Below are 20,212 nucleotides of genomic sequence, written 5' to 3'. Positions count from 1 at the left end.
TTTATGTTTAGGACTAGAATGTAGCAGAGTCCAGTCCAGTGTTTGTGTGGTGTGCACAAAGCCCTGGGCTGCAGCCCCGTGCTGCATCAGATACGATTAGAGGTTCAGCCTGTGGTCATAGAGAAGAGACAACCAGGAACCCTAGGCCAGCCTTGACTACACGGGGAGTTCAAGGCCAGCCTGGGTAAAAGACTGAAGAGTCTCAGGGATTCCAGCTTCTCAGGCATCTTCATAAATTCTCAAATCCTTGACAAGACCATGGAGTTGCCAAATTATATTTCTTATCTTGCTGGCTTCTTAAAAATAGACATTGCTTTATTTATGTGCCCCCCTCCCCATCATAGTTAGGCCTCCATGCACCTTCAAGAAGGCATTGCAAGTGGGGTCTGGGTTTAAAATCCCTTAGTAGGAACCAGTTTATACAGTGGAGGTTTTTTTTTTTTTTTTAAGACAACTAGGCTTTTGTGCTATTATTTCTTATTCTATTCATTTTATTTACTTCTCCTTTTGTTTTCAAATATAGAGAGGCACTATTGTATCCTAAACTGAGTCGTCACAGTCAGGTGGGGAGTAGGGCATTGCCACATAAGCAGTGCCAGGCTGTCGTTGTGGGTTACGGCTCGCAGCAGGGCCTGGCTGGGAAGAGGCATGGGATCGAGCACAGCTCCCGAGAGCTAGGTTTTAATTCTTATGTGTTTAGTTAGTTTGACTTTTAATCCCTTTAGATTTTATAGAACTATTTGGTTGTAACAATTATCACTCCCAAATGTTTATACAACTCCTGTGGAAATATTGTATAATTGGTGATGTTTAATAAGTGGTTTAATTAGATCCAATATTAACTTCCTTTGAGCCATTTTGACTTTTCATTTCTTCTGAACAAAATAAAAATGACCATTTTGTTGTTGTGAGGTTTGTGCTGTCTCAAACTTTAAGCAGTTTTCATAGGACCACTTATGTCAAGTTGGCTTTGAAACATTATATCATTCGTCCATATGATTATCTAAGTTGAGGAGAAAAAGGGAGCCGACTGAAACCTCCTCCTTTAATACAGATCCACATACGTTACCATTACACCCCATGTCATCCTCAAGTGCATGGAGATTGTGGTTTTAAGATGGGTTGTAGGAGTTTTGTAATGTAAAACATCAGGAAATGTAGTATGCCATAAAGGAGAACTGGCTGTGCTAATGACTTTTCAAAACTTGTTCATTTGCTAGGTAAGTTCTCGTCTACACTCTACGAGACGGGTGGCTGTGACATGTCACTTGTGAATTTCGAACCAGCAGCAAGAAGAGCATCCAACATCTGGTAGGTGTGGAGACACCAGACCTATGGTGTGACTCACATGTTTAAGGTTTAATTTTTGAGGTGTAGATCTTGTTTTTAAACTTATTTTTCTCTAATGGATAAAAACACTCTACACACTGCCATTGCACACCGTTTAGAAGATTGTATATGTGGTGGAATGTTTAGAAGATTGTATATGTGGTGGAATGTTTAGAAGATTGTATGTGTTGTGGAATGTTTAGAAGGTTGTATATGTGGTGGAATGTTTAGAAGATTGTATATGTGGTGGAATGTTTAGAAGATTGTATATGTGGTGGAATGTTTAGAAGATTGTATGTGTTGTAGAATGTTTAGAAGATTGTATGTCGTCTATACGGACCCTGTTCAAATGAGTTGTCTTGTCATAAGAGCACATACTGTCCACTTTCGCTCACTCATTTTCAGACATAAAGTGGATTAATCTTAACTGTAACCAGCCATGTGAGATGCAAGTTATTTTGGAAATGTTTATATCAAATTTAAGACTTACCATAATGCATTCATTTCTGCAGAATTAAGGGTGTTTCTGTTTGTTTTGATTTTTCTGTTGTGAGGAAAAGTGTTCTTTTTAAACTATAGATTATTCTATATTTAAAAATTAAGTAAAAATTTTCATTAAACCTTATAGGAATAGAGTTTACTCAATTTCAGATGTCCAATGTCCTCTTTATATTCCATGATATAAAAAGCTTAACAGAAAAAAAAAATAGCTGCAATGAAGTTTAGACTCAAAAGTTAGTTTTCTTCTATTAAATAATTTTGTTTTTCCTTTTAGGAAGGAATTTGTAAGGTAATAAAAATTTTAGAAGAAAGCAAATAAATTAGATATTTATATCATATACTCTTTCATAGTATATAGAATATTGATTTTTTTTTTATAAAAATAGCCTTATTAATTCAGTTCCCTTTGTTGCTTTGAAATCCAAGTCACACTGGCCATTTGATTCCTATTTGAGGACTTCTCCCCATAGGCCATGTGTGCCAGCTAATGCACCTTTGGTGGGTCCCATGTTTTCCTAGTGCCTTTTAAACCAGTGGAATGTACAGTCACTCAAGTCAACTGCTGACCTAGTCTTACCTCAGAGTCTGCTCTGGCAGAAATTACTAAGTTAGCCAGATTCTGTGATGATGGAAAAGTGGGGCTGGGGGTTTCCACCCAGGATTGCAATAGGAGAGTAGTCCCTTGCACTGTGAATGTGGTAGAGCCTCAAGTTTTGAAACCCAAATGACTGTATTGGCACACACCAGTCTGTTTTGTATCATAGATCAAGTTTCTTTTGTCTGTACTGTTGTAGTCAGCTGGAGAGGCAGGCTGAACTTAGGTGCTAACGGTGCTCTGGGTCAAAACGTGGAGAAATGAAGACTTGTTCTTTGGTGTTTACTTGGAAGAGTAAAGCTAATATAAATACTGTCCAGTTGTTAACTGAATTTAGAAACCAACCAGACAAAATACTGTTTGACAAGCTATTTACTCCCTAAAGTCTTTTTCATTTTATTTTAGTGACACAGATTCTCATGTATCAAGTTCTACCTCAGTTCGATTTTATCCACATGATATGGTAAGCTTTTTACTTTTTATAATATGATACATTTTTAAATTCAATCTGAAAAGTTCATTTATTATAGCTGCCCATAAAATCACTCAAATTAATGAAATGACAAAAATGTTGCTTTTGTTGGAAACTGACAAAATGCCCTTTCTTTTGTCCGGTGGATCTTGTGCCCTCACAGACTTCAGTCAGCCCTGAATGTATGTGAGTCAGAAGTCACACTGCTTTGTATGCTGCAGGTCTGAAAAGGCCCAGTTACCATTGTCTAATCTGGTTGTGCTGTACTTTTTCCTCCTTGTGTGTTTCTGTTTTCATAAGTGTTTATTTTGTGTGCATGAGAACACATGCACATGTGGAGATCAGACACAACTCAGGGGAGTTGGTCCTGAAGATCACACTTGGGTTTTCAGGCTTGGCAGCAAGCGCCATAGCCTGCGCAGCCATCCGTTGTGCTGTTCGGCAATCTCACATTGTATAGGAGGATTTGATGGTTTAAGCCAGCTGTTGACTGTTAACTCACTTACTGACTACTGTATGTATTGAGAGAAAGCTGAGGAACAACATGATTATATGAGACTGTTGTGCGGGACAGAGTGGGGATTTTAACACACTGCTTCTGCTGGGACGATGCCTGTGACTTAATTAAGCCGGGAAGCATAAAATGGTGAATCCTTATTGGTGACATGGATGGATTTTAGTCTGAGGCGTTCTGACTAGTAGCTTCTTGAAGATGAGTTGTGAGCAGACTTTTAAGACTGGGGATGTGAAGAGGCATAGAGCAGTGGTTTCCAGCCAGTGGATAGTTGGCTGTATCTGGAAATGTGTCTTGACACAACCTAAGGAATGCCACTGTAAATAAGAGACAGGGGCGAGAGATGCTGACAGATATTCTGTAGTGTATGGCACAGTCCCTATAATGAATACTATCTTGCCAAAAACATCTGTAATGCTAGAATTGTGAAACCCTAGGATAGACGATATGAAAATGTTTAGAGAAGTATCAATCACTGTTTAAAAATCAAGACCAGCAATTCATCTTGACTGTTCCACATGTTTTTGAATAGTAAAGACCTTGCCTGCTAGAAGCAGGAGTGGAGAGTTTCCACTCACTGGCAGCGGAACCCTGGGACTGAGGGGACTGTGTGCCTCCCTGTGCTGTGTGCGGCGAGGCCAGTACATTTGACAGAAGGAAGGACAACTGTAGAGCTGGTGAATAGAGTTAAAGTTAAGAAATAGTCTGTACTCTGCAGTGTAGCTTCAGGTGAGGAGCCTGCTGGCACAAAGAGAAATGCCCACCGTGTGACTGGCGGGGACATGAGCGCTAAGGGCTCAGATTTATATTGGCAGTGTGGTGCAGACCTTAATGACAAAGGGGCTTAAATATGACAGAAGAGGGAGGCCCCCAGAGACCCACAGCAAGGGCATTGCTGGCCTCACCAGCTGTGTTAACGAACATCTTCTAACACCTTTCCTAAAGGTCTGTTGATGAAATGTGTTTTGTTTTGCTTCCTGCTGCCACCTTCTGTAGATTCGAGGCATCGTGGAGTTTTCACTCCTTGTGAAAAATAGAGAATTGGGGCCTTAAGTAATTTACAAGCTGAGAAACTCAAGAGTATTTAACCCTTTCAGCTCTAGCATGTTTTTAGCTTTCTCTCCCACAGATTCGGTTGAATAGACTGTTGACCATTGACACAGATCTGTTGGAGCAGCAGGACATTGACCTAAGCCCTGACTTGGCAGCTACTTATGGCCCCACAGAAGAAGCTGCCCAAAAAGTTAAGCACTATTACCGCTTTTGGATCCTGCCCCAGCTGTGGATTGGCATTAACTTTGACAGACTCACTCTGCTGGCGCTTTTTGATAGGTAAGATTTGGTTTTAAAGAAGTAGAGTTAAGATTCTTAAACTGAATTATTTTTAAATAGCTACTTATGTTTTCACCTGAGAATTGTGTTGGACAATGCTTTCTATTTTCATCCTAAGAATGAGAGCAGACTTACAGTAACAGAGCTTTTAAACTTTAATTCTCTTAAGCCCATTAAACACTCTTTTCCATAAGGATATGTTTTTTATTATTAATGTGAGTTGATTCTTAAAAGAGTTTATGGAGTCTTTTATAATCTTAAGGTTATAGGTACTACAATCCCAACTAAAAAGGTTGGAAGAGGAAGCCTATTTCCTTCTCCTTTGCCATTAGTGTCTTAGTGGTAGACATATTTGGTTATTACAGACTTGCCTCCAATCAACACGTAGGAACAATACTGGATTCACCTTCCCTATAAACAAACAGAGGTAGACAAAACCTTGGAGATAACGCAGTAGAAGACAATGAGCCTGAGGAGTTAATGGTGCATACCCTGTCTTGTGACACAGGGAGAGAGAACATAAAATTCAGTATACATCTCGGGATAAAATGGTGAACCTGGGGTCCTGGAGTCCAGAGTACCCAATAGCATAGACGGAAGCTGTTGGAAGAATGGCAGAGATGTGTAGCGGCTTTCTTATGCTCAGCAGACCATGACTAGCTCATGTATCTAAACAGCTGTCTGCTTAGGAAGATCTTGCTTTAAACATGTGACAGCATTAGCTTCCTGTACACTACTTCAGACCTACTAAACAAGTAGACCCAAAGGGATCAAAGAAGCATAACAGATTCAAGATATATAGAAATCCAGAGTACATGCCACCCCACAAATAAAGACTGATGACTGAGATCTACTCAGCTTTGCAGAGTAAGAGGGGGAAAAGGAATAAATTAAGACCAACCTATAATTTGTAAGGATGTTGTTAACTGTGAGCCAATACAGATTAAAATAATTAGAATATTCTGTATTCTGTTTATTTGAAAAATTAAGTGGAGACATGAAAGATAGAAAAATACACCCCAAATCAAACTTAGAGTTGAATATTGTCGTGTTGCCATTATAAACTGTGCTAGGTGGGATGACTGGTAGTTAAAACTTTGTAGAAAAGATTAGTGTAGTTGCAGGCACATCAGGAGGACCATGTAGAGTGAAATAGTACCAAGAGCATCAAACTAAAAGGGGTGTGATGGGGACCAACCAGAAAAGACAAGACTTGAAGAAATAAAGGTGGAAACTGTGTTTTATATGAATGTTCTCAGCACACAGTCAAGAAACCAGTATAGCCTAAGCAGAAGCAATGTGAAGACCCTGCCCAAGGCACATGCTTGCTCAAGCCCAGTGAGGAAGACCTCAGATCTCTGACTCGCTTCTGCACTAGGAAACGAGACAAGTAAGCACTTATCCTGGCCAAGGACAAGCAGGAACACCGCAAGAACACAGGAAATCAAGGGGACAAGAGGCTGCATCTCTAGGAGCAGCAGTGAAATTGAGCAACCTGTAACTCCTTAATTAGGAGACACTGGATAAACTGTAACACATGATGTCTCCTCAGATCCCTCAGGAATTAAAGAGCAGTAAGAACAATATCAACAGCTTTGTGACATTAGGTTGATAAAGGCAAATGAAAAGGACAACTGTGCTGTGGTGGTGCACGCCTTTAATCCCAGCACTTGGGAAGCGGAGGCAGAAACAGGCGGATTTCTAACTTTGAGGCCAGCCTGGTCCCCAGAGTGAGTTCCAGGACATCCAGGGCTATACAGAGAAACCCTGTCTTGAAAAACCAAAAAACCAACTTGATACAATCACTTGAGTAGATAGTCCCGAATGAGGGACTCTCTAGATCAGACTGGCCTGTGGGCGTGTCTGTGGAAAACTGTCTTGACTGGCTTTAATTAATGTGGATAAGCCTAGCTGGAATATGTGCAGTACTGTTCCCTGGCTTTGGCCTGGGAGTTTAGAAGGGTAAAGGGAAGGAAGGGAGGGAGGGAGGGAGAGAGAGAGAGAGAGAGAGAGAGAGAGAGAGAGAGAGAGAGAGAGAGAGAGAGAGAGAGAGAGGGATAACTGCCTTAAGAGACATAATTATCACAGATCCGCCTAAGTAACTGGCAGTTACATTAGGAACTTTTCTAAGAGAATGCTCCAGGCCCAAGAGGTATTTAAATACTATGCAAATCAGTGAAGTGGAGACTTGGCACTAAAAATAGCAGATTTCCATATGCAAAAATAAAATTTGAATCCCTACCTTGGACCATATCACAAAAACTAAATCCCAGTCCATCGTAAGTGTAAATATGGAATGCAAGACAGCAAAATACATGAAACAAAAGATTTGTCCTAAAGTTATAGAAAACTTAGAAGCTTTGGCACAAAAAAAACCAGGATGAATAAAAAGCTAATTGATAATTGGATTTGTCAACATAGAAAATGTTGCACAAGCGAGCATATGCTGAGCTTATGAGGAAGTGAGAACAGCAGCGAGAGAGTAGACGGAGGTCAGGGCCAGCCTCCGTCTGCCGTGAGAGCAGGAGAGAACACCAGCAGCTCCCCACTTGAAACTCTTAAATGCTACACAGATGCTTCATGAAGGGGGGCTGATGACTATAAATGTAGTATTCATTAAATAAAACTTCTGTGTGGTTCCTATAGCAGGCATATGATATATATGTCAATATTCCATAAGTCCAAGGTGTTTTAGCAAAGTATTTCTTCAACTTTATGAATAGAACTCACAAGAAAGTCATGAGGAAGATTCTTAGCTTTTGAGTACACTATAAAATTCTCCTTGTCGGTGTCTGAAGTACAGTGGGCATCCCGTTGCCTTCTACAGCATCAGTGTGCTGGGTGGGTATAGAACTGCCGCAGCAGCTTTAGTAGAGGCGGAACTGATGGTCTTAGATCTGCTTCTCTTACATGTAAGAGCTTGTGTTTGAGGAGTTGTAAGTGAGGATTTGGGTGATTTCAGATGAGGATGCGAGATGGCAAACAAAACACCTGCTATCAGAATTTGGTTGTAAGCACTATCTTACAAAATAATAGATATTTAAGTTTCTATAAACATTTTTGAGATTTTGCACTTTACATTTTTTATAAGTAATTATTTTTTATTTTCTGTGCTTTGGTGTTTTTCCTGCATGTATTTCTGTGTGAGGATGTTGGATCCCCTGGAATTGGAGTTACAGACAGTTGTGAGCTGCCATGTGGGTGCTGGGATTTGAACAGGATCCTCTGGAAGAACAGTCAGTACTCTTAACACTGAGCCATCTCTCCAGCCCTGAGATTTTGCTTTTCAACCTTCTTCCTATGTTAACTTTATTTACCATCCAGATTGTCTACTTAGTTTACAGCATATCTTACAGAGAAGATGGTATGAGATCATAAGACAGTTATGTTAGAGTACAACCTACTGTCAGTGTGTCACAGGACAGCTTTGTAGAGGACACTCCATTTCCATAGTGTCATAGAACAATGTCTCATGTCCACAGATGGTAGGGTTTTTTGTTTTTTTTTTTTTCTGTATAATCTGAGATGTTATTCAAACCAGACATCCTAAGTGCCCCCTAGCAGGCCTTAGAGGGATGCCTTCTTTTTTCAGTCTGATGAATTTCTTGTACTCATGATAGACCTGCTTGTTAATTTTCCATCTACAGAAACCGTGAGATCCTGGAGAATATATTAGCTGTTGTCCTGGCTATTCTTGTGGCTTTTTTGGGATCCATCCTTCTCATCCAAGGCTTCTTCAGAGACATCTGGGTGTTCCAGTTCTGCCTGGTGATAGCTAGCTGCCAGTACTCACTGCTCAAGGTACCAGTGTCTCTGCCTTCCATGCTGGGTTTAAGGACATTCATCAGATTGCCACAAGATGCTAACTTTTAGGTTTATTTTCCATGGAGGTTTACATTGGATTATGTAGGGTCCAAAGCAAGGTATAAACTTTAAAAAGTAATTGTATGCAAATTGAATTTACTAAAAACTAATTCTTTAAATCAAAAGAGACTTGTTAAAATAAGAATCTGGAGAGCTGGAGAGATGGCTAAGTGGGTAAGAGCACTGACTGCTCTTCCAGAGGTCCTGAGTTCAATTCCCAGCAACCACATGGTGGCTCATCTGTAATGGGATCTGATGCCCTCTTCTGGTGTATCTGAAGACAGCTATAGTATACTCATATACGTGAAATAGATAAATAAGTAAATCTTTTTAAAAAGAATTTACGTTCTTGAGATTGATTTTGGTTCAGTTTCCCAGCATTAAACTTTCTTTTCCCATCTTTGAGCCTTCTGTTCTCTGGATGAAATTTATTAAAATTTTCATTGGTGAATAACATATTGTCGAAAAGTACAGATAGTTTTTATTCTTCGGGGACATCAAAAAGAGAATATTGATGTCCTTTTGGTACTGGCTGAATGGTGGCTCAGAAGTACCTGTATTGTCAGTTGTACGCATTGAAGAAAATGGGAGAACCCACCACACAACCTGAGGTCCGACCGAACTGCCTGAAGCCCGTGCAGGCTGTTTATTGGCTTCTCCCTTCCTTTCGGTCAGCCTGCCCGACTGCCTGGGTTGTTTCCCTGAGACATGATGCTGTCTCTGCTGTGCTTGCGGCTGGCTTGAGTTTCTGTGTTTATAGCTAACCTCTGAAGAAACCGTGCAGGTTATTGCTGTTTGTGAATTGCCAGCCCTGTTCTGTTGTCATTTAACATCTGTTCGTCCTGTGCTCCCTCCCCCTTCCTCAGTGCCGAGCCGCACGTGATGCGGCCCTGGTGGCCCTTGCTTCTCACGCGCAGCTCATTTGTGCTGCTTTACTCAGGGTTGCTGACTTTGCCAGAATTCCCTTGGGCCTTGTCTGCCCTCCTCCTGATTTGTGTTATTGCTGGGGAAGCAGCTTTTATTGCTGTAGTCGACACTCCATTATTTGAGTTCTGTCCTGATTTAGATGAGAAGGCTTCACAACTGTTCCAGGCTTTAGACCTGTTAGATGCTGACAGAAGTAATCTCTTTGCTTCTCTTCTTCCCTCAGTGTGAGTAGTCAAGTCTCTGATCAAATATGGTGGACATGTTGACATTGCTGCTTCGTAGTCTTGACCTTTCTTCAGCCACTTTATCTCTTTGTCATCTTAACCTGTAAAATCCCGGTTTTTGCCTCTAGTGTCCCTTGCTCCATTAATTTTGTCCACTGCTTTCAGGTTAGTGTGTTCCACAAGAGGCAAGGCTGCTGGGATTTTTTTTTTTTTTTAAGTATCTGACTAGAAAAATAGTAATGTCATAAACAGAAAAGGGAAGGCAGGAGTTAGAGCTTCAGAAGGAATTGAGGTTGACAGAACTGAAAAATCACCCAGGCTCATGTGCAGCCAAGGGCAGGTGGCCGATGGCAGACTGAGCATGCTCGGTGCGGGGCGGGCTTGCAGGTGCAGGGCAGGATTGCAGGTGGTGACGGACTGGCCTGAGAGGTGTGCTGTGTGCCACTAGGAATGAACTGGGATTGGGGGAAGGTCTGGTCTGAGAAGCAGCCATACAGTGACATTAGGATATTTTTACAGCAGTCCCCTGGGTTATTTTGGTGTGTGCAAGCAGATAATACACTCAGTCACCACTCTGTAGTAAGCTGGCACTAGGACTTACATGCTCATCCACATTCCTGAGTCTCCTGAGTGGACTCGTGGCAACCATATCCTCCATATGGCTTACAAGCCAGGCAGAAAGACAGGCGTGTCTATTGAACACTTATCTCAAGCATTAAGCTGGGTAGTTCAAGTTATTAATTGGCCAAAATAAGTAAAAATAAGGGGTGGTGTGCACTGTGTTTACTATTCTGTTGAGACAACTCCTGGAATGCATGCTTCATGTTTGGAATTAATGTTCATGATTTCTTGGTTGGGTGATATTTACAAAAATCACTTAAAGAGCATTTTAGAAGTTGATTGTGACAAAAAGAACTATGTGCAACTAAGGAATGCTGAGAGTGGGAGAAATAGTCTTCTCCAGGGAAGAGCTCCTAATTGGTGATTCAATAACAAATGGTCAGCTCTGAAATCAAACATGCATGTAAATCACACAGTCTGAGGAGGTTCTAGTTAGGAATGTATATGTGTACACATACACATGTGCATGTAACAGAAAAATATATAAGGCCATGAATATGAAAGAGAGCAAGGAAGGCTATGTGGTAGGAGTTGAGGGGAAGAAATAAAAGAGGGAAATATATAATCTCAAAAAGTAAAAGAATTTAAAAACAAGATAGATGCATGCATGCACACGTTTTTACTCATCCATGAGGAAATGAATTGATGGTGGCAGATCTTTTTTAAGTTTGAGGCCAGCCTGATTTACATAGTGAGTTCTAGGATAGCCAGGGGTATATAGAAGAGACCCTGTCTCCTCCTCCCCCCAAAAAATAGAAAGAAATTAAATGTCATTTTTCAGAAAAATAGATGGAACTGGAGATCATCATGTTAATAAACCAAACTTAGATAACTATTACAGGTTTTCTCTTGTATGCATAAAATATTTGCATATACATATACATAGTTAGACACGCACACATATATGGTTGTATAACACATATAGCTACAGACACGCACATATAATTGGATATGTACACATATATAGTTAGGTACTTAAGACACACACATAGAGTTGCATGTTTCTTGTGTATTGTACATTTATTAGCCATGTAAGCAGGAAGGAGAAAGGCACGAATAATCTGGGAGGGGGAGATGGGCACGAGGGATGCAGCACTCTGAGGATGTCCCAGGGAAATGACGATCTGATAGTGAGGCCTTTGTACGCTTACCTAAAACATGAAAATAAACTTTCTGTCTGTTTTTAAAGAAAAGTTGCTTGTGAAATTCCTGGATACTTGAATAAAATAATGTATCTTTCTATTCGTTTCTAGAGTGTTCAACCTGATTCTTCCTCTCCTAGACATGTAAGTCTCCTGAAAAGACTGTAAGTTATAGCTCCTTGCTACCAACCGAAGCCCATAGTTTCTCCTGGTGTGTCCAGGTTGAATTGTATTTGTGTTTACTGTCTCATCTAAGTGTTGATGTGCTGTGGAGGTTGATTTATGGGCACGAAAGGAAATGACACTGTGCTGAAAGACTTGGGGTGCTGGCTGAAGTGAGCACAGTAATTCGTTTCTGGCAGCATGCTTTCCAGTGCCTCCAGACATAAGCATATCAGCTTCATTGTTTGCATTGACTAAAATTTGAAAATGGTGAATAAGTGTTGAAAATAGAATTTTAAAGTAGGAAAAACTCACTTTTCTTTGATCACTTAAGAGCACGAATATAAAGATATAATACATTCGACTGCTGTTTAAGACTTTTGTGCTAAGTAATGAGGTGAAGTCCTTGCTACTGAGCCTGTGTCTACTGAGCAGATAGTGTGATCCACTTCTGGGTTGGACAGTTCATTTGTTTAATAGGAAGATGGAAAGGCATCTCTGTACTGTAGAGCACAGCAGTATTGTGTGGCTCACACCTGTTACCCCAGCATAGGAGGCTGAAGACAGAGGGCTGCTGGGAGTTTATAGCCGGACAGAGCTACATAAGTTCCATGCCAGTGTGGCCCAAAGTGGCATCCTGTTTTGTTTTTAATAAACAAATAAACTAGTTTAAAACAATAAACTTCAAGAATAACATTTAATGGAGTTTTCATTCCTGATTGTAATAATTTTATCCTTATACTGAAATAGTTAATGTGACTGGAACAGAAAGTAAAGCACACAAGGAGATGTTTTGCCTGATGTTTGTCATCTGTGAGAATACTTTTGAAGGGTAATGACATTTTGATGCATTGCTGTGTGAGTGAAGTCTTGACGTGCTCTCTGGCCTGCAGAATAGTATCAAGGGGAAATAGAGGAAAGCTGCTGCTGCTCCCGAGTCTGGGCTTAGATCCTCCCCTGAGTCAGGCACTTCCTTTCTCTGTTCTCTCTCCTGATTGCAAACATAATGTCTCCATGCCTCTAGTACTTCAGCGTGTTTCCTCAGACTATTCTGTGCATTCCTTGACTGTGATTGTGGGGCTTAGGAATCAGCCTAACACAGTGCTGCTTCATCTGGAGGTGTTTCTCAGGTTCACTCTGTTCTCTAGCTCACAGGAAAGCCTTCCTCTTCGGGTCTCTTAACTCTCTTTTATCCTGGAGTGGTTCCTGCGTATTTATTTTTCTTGATGTTGAAATTGTTTGTGAATCTAGGTCAGTTATGTCATAAAACTATCTCCCAATTTGTGTTTGATGTTTCTTTTTTATGGTGGTTAGTTGTATTTGAGGGGTAGGAGGATACTCTGTGCATCACACGCCTGGTGGTGTAAACTTTGATCTTTTAGATGAGAGTGTAGCTTGAGTTTTCCTCAGGTCCGCAGTGTTAATGTTTGGCTGGACAAGGCTTTGGTGGAGGCATGTATATATATTGTAGGAGTCTCCCTCACCTCCCAGGTAGAGGCTAGTGTCACTGCCTCGTGTAAGAATGTGTCTGCACCTGTCAGATGTCCTCGAGGAAGCAAAACACCTGCGCTCAGAAGTTCTGTTCCACTCTAATGTCATTTTTCCTCTTGTAGTGTTAAGTCTCTTATTTGGAAAAACTTGATGCTGTGTGTCTATCTTAGTATTTTACAGACTTCCACTAACTTTAGTGTGTGCTGCTTTCTTGCCTGAATCAGCTATTGTTTGATAGTAGCTAGATATTAATCTTCTAATTCCATTATTCTGTAGCCAGTTTCTTACTAAAAGGAATAGTTTTTTCTTCTGTCTTAGCTGATTATTTGTGGTGTTGATAATGAACCCTGTGCATGTGAGACAATTATACCACTACTGAGCCAATTATACCCCAGCCCCTTTTTCTGTTTCTGTGTTTATATACAACTGTGTGTGTGTCTGTGTGTGTGAGATCTGTGCATTTGTGTGGACATACGGGTTGTGTTACAGTGGATTATAATGATACATACTTGCTTTGATACTCAGTTATCTTTCACTTGGCCATTTGAAACCTGTCAAATTGTTTTGTGTCCTTTTGATATAGACTTGTGAGCCTTTAATGCAGGGTTCTCAACCTTCCTAAAGCTGAGACCTTTTAATACAGTTCCTTGTAGTGTGGTGACCCCCCAACCATAAAATTATTTTTCCTGCCACTTCATAAACTGTTAATTTTGCTACTGGTGTGCATCATAATGTAAATATCTGTGGTTTTCGATGGCCTGTGAAAGGGTTAGTCAACCCCAACAGGGTTGTGCCCACAGCTTGAGAACCACTGCCTTAACGGCGGCAATGTGGTCCAGAGTAAAGCCATACCTTCCTACTGGCCTCCATTACCTTGTTTTTCCAGTGAAATCCCAGTTCTTTTTTTGTGAATAGTATTCATCAACTAAGATCAGGATGATCTAGTAAGCTTGTTACTAGAATTGTATTATGTCTGAGTCCTCACGGAGGGTAAAGATGGGTAACTTGTAGTTGTGCATTCACATGTATGTGTACACTTCTCGTATCTCTCCATATGCTGATAGCTCTGATACTGGTGGTGTCACGGGGTTCATTCTGTCTTCCCCTTTATATACTTACTTGTCTTGGACATTTTCCTGCAATCAGAAGAAACCTGCCTTTCAAATGGCAGTGGTTCAGACCATTAAAACATAAGCTAATAATGAACTCAGAGTGAGTTGTGGCTCTCAGAATGAACTAACCTGACAGTGGAAATGTGTTGTTTGCAGGGTCATAATCGCATTATTGCCTACAGTAGACCAGTTTACTTCTGTTTATGTTGTGGTCTCATTTGGCTCTTGGATTATGGCAGCAGAAACCTAACTACAAGCAAGTTCAAGTTATATGGAGTAACCTTCACCAATCCACTGGTGCTTCTGTCAGCCAGGGATTTGGTTATAGGTGGGTTTCTTGACCGTATCTCTGATCTTAACAGTAGTTTATTTGTTGCATTTCACTGATAAATAGATGTAATCAGCTTATTCTACTTACTGTAATCCTGTCTGAGAAACAGCAACTAAGAATGAAAAGGTTAACGTTGAGTCAGTATAGTAATTCTGTTCGCGAAGAGCATATAGGGCAAGGACTTTTTATTATATATTTTAGGTTCATATTATATGATGATTTTGTGTCTCTGTACTGGAAATTGAATGTAGGGCCTCATGTATACTAGGCAAGTACTCTGTCACTGAGCTGTATCCCAGCCTCTTAAATCAATTGTTAAAGGTATTTTTTAATTGTTTTGGAAGAATTTAATATCCAGTTATAAGTAGTCAGTGTTAAGTTTGATTTCATTGCTTATGGACTTTAACTGAACAAGAGGATGAATGCAGTGGTTTTTAATAAACTTTTCTTTTCTTCCATAGTGTTTACACTCTGTTTCCCAATAGTGTTTTTCATTGGTCTCCTGCCTCAGGTGAACACGTTTGTAATGTACCTTTGTGAACAGTTGGATATCCATATCTTTGGTGGGAATGGTGAGTAAATTACAGGTAGCTATAACTTGGGTCATGAAGTCATAAACTGAGATTGCAGTACTTCTCCACTTTCTATTTTAAAACTGAAAATGTCAAAAAAGATGCTTATTTAATAATCGAAGCTAGAAAGGCAGTGAATCGTAGTTAAGAAAAAAGTGAGGTCTGCCGCTGTGGCAAAAAGTCCAGGAATTGCAGATTTAGTGTGTAGGAAGTAACAAGTAATTTGCACAACAAAAGTTGTAGAATACTCTGTGCCCCTCCCCTCCATTGATAGGGGATGTTCCCTGGTGCACGGGGACCTATCTGACTGACTTTCCTGCACTGTCCCTGCATCCCTGTAATAGTGATGGTGGCATCAGAATAATGATTCCGGCCCATCCAACTGAAGTGTGAGCGTCCGGGGCAGTGGGGACCCTGTCTCCAGGCAGCGGGAGGATGACTGCAACCCCCCTCTGGCCTGAGCATGTGTACACACTGGTGCATGCACCACATATTCCCATGCTACAGCCAAGTAAAGGTGATGCAGACGTGGCCTGCCTCTTCTGGATTTGTCTTTAGTGGTTTTGGACTTACAGCCGACTATAGCAAATAGAGCCTGTGGGAAGGAAGACTGCAGAAATGCAGGGGCTGCTGTGAAGCCTTTTTATTATTTTTAATTTTCTAAATTCACTTTTCACCCAGTATGGGGTCTGAGTCACCAGGTGTTCATTACGTCATCTGGCTAAGCAGATGCATCTGACTGTCCGCGGAATCTGTGTGGGGTGTGCACTTGGCATGTCGTGGACTGAAAGAATACCAGAGTCAGTCAGAAGAGTGTCTTACTGAATCAGCTTCTAGAGTAGAAGATGTGTGTGTGTGTGTGTGTGTGTGTGTGTGTGTGTGTGTGTGTATATAGTTTGAGAACTTAGAAAATCTATTTTCTTATTATGCATGTATTTTTTTCTGTAAAACATCCCACTATTAGTCTGAAGGTAGTGTCTTGAAGACCTTGAGAGTAGTGCTATTGGCGACTACTGTAGTTGAGATATTCATCTTTTAACATCGTGTGGCAAGAAGAGTATGCAAACAGAGGAACTATTTGTCAGGCAAACATTAACTTTATCTTTATAGTTGATTTTCTTCACACTTTCCCTTTCCGATCCTCATTTACCGTGCACATACATTCCCTGACGTCCTCCTGTGAGAGAGGCTTGATGGCATGGCACTGCCCAGCGCTTTTCAATCTGCTGTGCAAGGGGAGAGTGTGGTGTGCGTGCTGAGGGAGAGTGTGGTGTGCTCACCCTGTGTGTATGGATGCGTGCTGAGGGAGAGTGTGGTGTGCTCACCCTGTGTGTATGGATGCGTGCTGAGGGAGAGTGTGGTGTGCTCACCCTGTGTGTATGGAAGTGTGCTGAGGGAGAGTGTGGTGTGCTCACCCTGTGTGTATGGAAGTGTGCTGAGGGAGAGTGTGGTGTGCTCACCCTGTGTGTATGGAAGTGTGCTGAGGGAGAGTGTGGTGTGCTCATCCTGTGTGGATGGATGCGTGCTGAGGGAGAGTGTGGTGTGCTCACCCTGTGTGTATGGAAGTGTGCTGAGGGAGAGTGTGGTGTGTTCACCCTGTGTGTATGGATGCATGCTGAGGGAGAGTGTGGTGTGCTCACCCTGTGTGTATGGAAGTGTGCTGAGGGAGAGTGTGGTGTGCTCACCCTGTGTGTATGGATGCGTGCTGAGGGAGAGTGTGGTGTGCTCACCCTGTGTGTATGGAAGTGTGCTGAGGGAGAGTGTGGTGTGTTCACCCTGTGTGTATGGAAGTGTGCTGAGGCAGAGTGTGGTGTGCTCACCCTGTGTGGATGGAAGTGTGCTGAGGGAGAGTGTGGTGTGCTCACCCTGTGTAGATGGATGCGTGCTGAAGGAGAGTGTGGTGTGTTCACCCTGTGTGGATGGAAGTGTGCTGAGGGAGAGTGTGGTGTGTTCACCCTATGTGTATGGAAGTGTGCTGAGGGAGAGTGTGGTGTGCTCACCCTGTGTGTATGGATGTGTGCTGAGGGAGAGTGTGGTGTGCTCACCCTGTGTGTATGGATGCGTGCTGAGGGAGAGTGAGGTGTGTTCACCCTGTGTGGATGGATGCGTGATGAGGGAGAATGTGCTGTGTTCACCCTGTGTGGATGGATGCTGAGGGAGAGTGTGGTGTGTTCACCCTGTGTGGATGGATGCTGAGGGAGAGTGTGGTGTGTTCACCCTGTGTGGATGGATGCTGAGGGAGAGTGTGGTGTGCTCACCCTGTGTGTATGGATGCATGCTGATGGAGAGTGTGTTGTGTGCCCTGTGTGGATGGATGCGTGCTGAGGCCACAGGGGCATGTTGGCTGCTGTCCTCTCTACCCACTGCCTTGAGTCGGGGTCCCTTCCTGAGTTACACTTTGAGCCAGGTTGGCTGGCCAAGAGCTCTCAGAGCCTGGGTTCCCTCTGTCGCCACCCCACAGAGCTAGAATTAGACATATGTAGTCATTGCAGGGGTCCTGGGGAGTCAAGATCAGGTCCTCAAGCTTGCTGTGCTATCCCTCTAGCTGAGCTGGTTTAAATTGTAAATAGAAAGTAAAACTTTACTGTGTTGCCATCTATTATATTGGCTTTTTTTTTTTTTTAATGTTTTTGAATGTGTGTAATTTAAAACAGCCGGGGTTTCTTGATCAGCTCAGCTTAGTGAGGAGGAGACAGTGTCAGTAGTTAGGGACCTAGCGTTGGCTTCATGCTGAAGCACATGGCAAGGACTCAACACGGGTGGCTTACAGGATTGGCCTTTGTCGTTAAAGTGTGCAAGGGCTTAGTGTTGAATACTTACCCTTAGGTCACTCTGTAAAATTACAGTAAGGAACTCTCTCAGCTATATTTTTTAATAACAGATCAGGTTCTTAACTGTCTTGCTCCTTATTACTAGTAATCCTTACGAGTCAGGTGCTGTGCTGACCTTTCTAGTAGTCAGATTTACTCATTTCTGTGTGAATCAACAGATGGGAATACAGACTTACTGCTGTGAATAAAGCAAGTTCTTTTCACATGTTTCAAGTGGCGAATCGTTGCCTCCATTTCAGACCTTTGGAAGCTTTGTTTTCTGGTACATTTCATTCATGTAAGATACCTTTTATAAAGGTTATTTTTAATTCTGTGGGTGCAGTGCCTACGGAGGCTGGAGGCACCTGGTCCCTGGAGGTGGCATTGCCAGCTGCCTGATAGAGGTGCTGGGAACCGAACTCTACATGAGCAGAGTGTGCTCACAGACCAGCCAGCTCCATGGTCCCCCGACATACAAGTTGAAGCCTATTATAGGTACAGATGTTTTTTTCTGAGATTTAAAGCAAGACGTGGTAACTGGATACCCTTAGCCTGAGCACTTGAGAGGCTAAAACAGGAGGATTGCTGAGAGTTGCTGAGCTAAAAGTGAGACTCTGTCTCAACAAAATATTGGAGCTAGAAGCCTTTGTCTGTCCAGTCTTATGGAAAAGATGCAGTGCTGGGCTGACTCTGTGCTTCCCTGTGCATTGTGTGCTGCAGTTGTTTCTAAGATCCCGATTTTCTTCCTCCTTCACCGTCTAGCCACCACCAGCCTGCTGGCAGCACTGTACAGTTTCCTATGCAGCATCGTGGCCGTCGCCTTGCTGTATGGGTTGTGCTACGGAGCTTTAAGGGTAAGTGACAGACTGGAGTATGCTGTGTGTCTGCATAACTGCTGATTCCCTCCTGCCCTCCCCGAACCCCATTATCACTAGTACCCCTTGCCTTCCGGTGCTGATTAATACTCTGTTCTCTCTTAATTTGAAATTAAAGCAATTTAATAATCAATCATTATTAAAGGAAGCCTCCTTTCCAAACAGTAATCCCAGGTTACTACTGAAAAGTCTACTAAACTAGACTTTGCTAGAAGAAGGCAAACATGGCACCACAGACCATGCAGCTAAATGTGCTTCTGCTTAAGAACATGTATAGCTACTCCGTTTCCTATCACGATGGCTTTACATTTCTAAGAACATGTTTTGACAGCGTGAGCTCAGTGGAAGAGTGTTTTCTTCCATATCCACAGTCTGAGGCTTGGTCCTCAGCGCAGCAAAACAGACAGAGCAACAAAATGAGTCAGTCCAAGAGCACACTCGAGGATTCATGCGGGTAGAACAGCCCTGAAGCACACTGCTGGGTTGATTTACAGAGATGTCCCCAAGCCATGAGCCCCTTCACTCAAGCTAGATCCCCATCAGTACATTTGGGGATCTGGAAAAGAGAAGAGGGCTAGGAACAGGGTCTGGCTCGAACCACTGGCTGCATCACAGCACCAGCTGGGCAAGATTGAAAATCCTAGAGTTCAGGAACAAGGAATTTTTAATGTGAACACTTCATTTGTTCATAGTTGTGGGGTACAGAGGCACATGGTAGTAGTCATATAGAAAGATTTCTGTTCATGCTTGGTGGATATAAAAGTCATCAACAGAATTGGGTCATAGAAGAAGGCTGCTACTGTGGGTTGGCAAGAGAAACGTGAGGGAGAACTCAAGAAATGGTGGTATTCAAGGGTACACAAAGTGAGGTCCCACCGAGGATAACCAAACACATCTGAGTCTGAGAGGTCCTTTTAGATTTGGGATCTGATGGACTCTCAGACTTGACAAAAGTTCTTTCTTTGACCTTTTGAGGAAGGAAATTAAGATAACTTAAAGTTTGAAAGGAACTAAGGGAATGTGTTTTGTGCTTTCTAGAACACAGGAAGCAAGTGGACATGATACGGGTTGTCTTCTAATTTTGTTTTTTAAAAAGATCTGAGAGTTGATTTACATAAGTGTGAAGGGGGAAGTAAAATCAGTACCAGCTACATAGTGAGCACTGCTTAGACTGCGAAAGACAGCGCCAGGCATGAGGGGTCATTCCTGATACGAACGAAATTCTCATCCCGAGAGAGAGCAGAGAGAGGAACGCTTCCCTAGACAAAAGAGGTGTAGTACCTGATCCCAGTCTCCAGAGAAAGAGAACGTCAGCCTGAGATGCATACACATGAAAAG

At 42.1% G+C, this 20,212-nt stretch overlaps 1 protein-coding gene across 7 annotated transcripts in view; it reads left to right on the top strand.

Annotated features, from left to right (window-relative positions):
- Pcnx1 (pecanex 1) overlaps positions 1-20,212 on the top strand; it is a 148,177-nt gene that overhangs the window by 89,166 nt on the left and 38,799 nt on the right. For 5 of the 7 annotated variants that reach the window (XM_052185505.1, XM_052185503.1, XM_052185500.1 and 2 more), the window contains 8 exons: positions 1,221-1,311; positions 2,831-2,888; positions 4,526-4,743; positions 8,391-8,544; positions 11,633-11,665; positions 14,443-14,614; positions 15,079-15,189; positions 18,762-18,853. In XM_052185505.1, the coding sequence (XP_052041465.1) occupies positions 1,221-1,311; positions 2,831-2,888; positions 4,526-4,743; positions 8,391-8,544; positions 11,633-11,665; positions 14,443-14,614; positions 15,079-15,189; positions 18,762-18,853 (929 nt within the window). The remainder of the gene's footprint in view (positions 1-1,220; positions 1,312-2,830; positions 2,889-4,525; positions 4,744-8,390; positions 8,545-11,632; positions 11,666-14,442; positions 14,615-15,078; positions 15,190-18,761; positions 18,854-20,212) is intronic. The other 2 variants (XM_052185504.1, XM_052185501.1) reach the window with 1 other exon arrangement.

The sequence above is a fragment of the Apodemus sylvaticus genome, chromosome 6, assembly GCF_947179515.1.
Source record: "Apodemus sylvaticus chromosome 6, mApoSyl1.1, whole genome shotgun sequence".
In the NCBI taxonomy this organism is placed as follows: domain Eukaryota; kingdom Metazoa; phylum Chordata; class Mammalia; order Rodentia; family Muridae; genus Apodemus; species Apodemus sylvaticus.
This window is presented reverse-complemented; position numbering and strand designations above follow the sequence as displayed.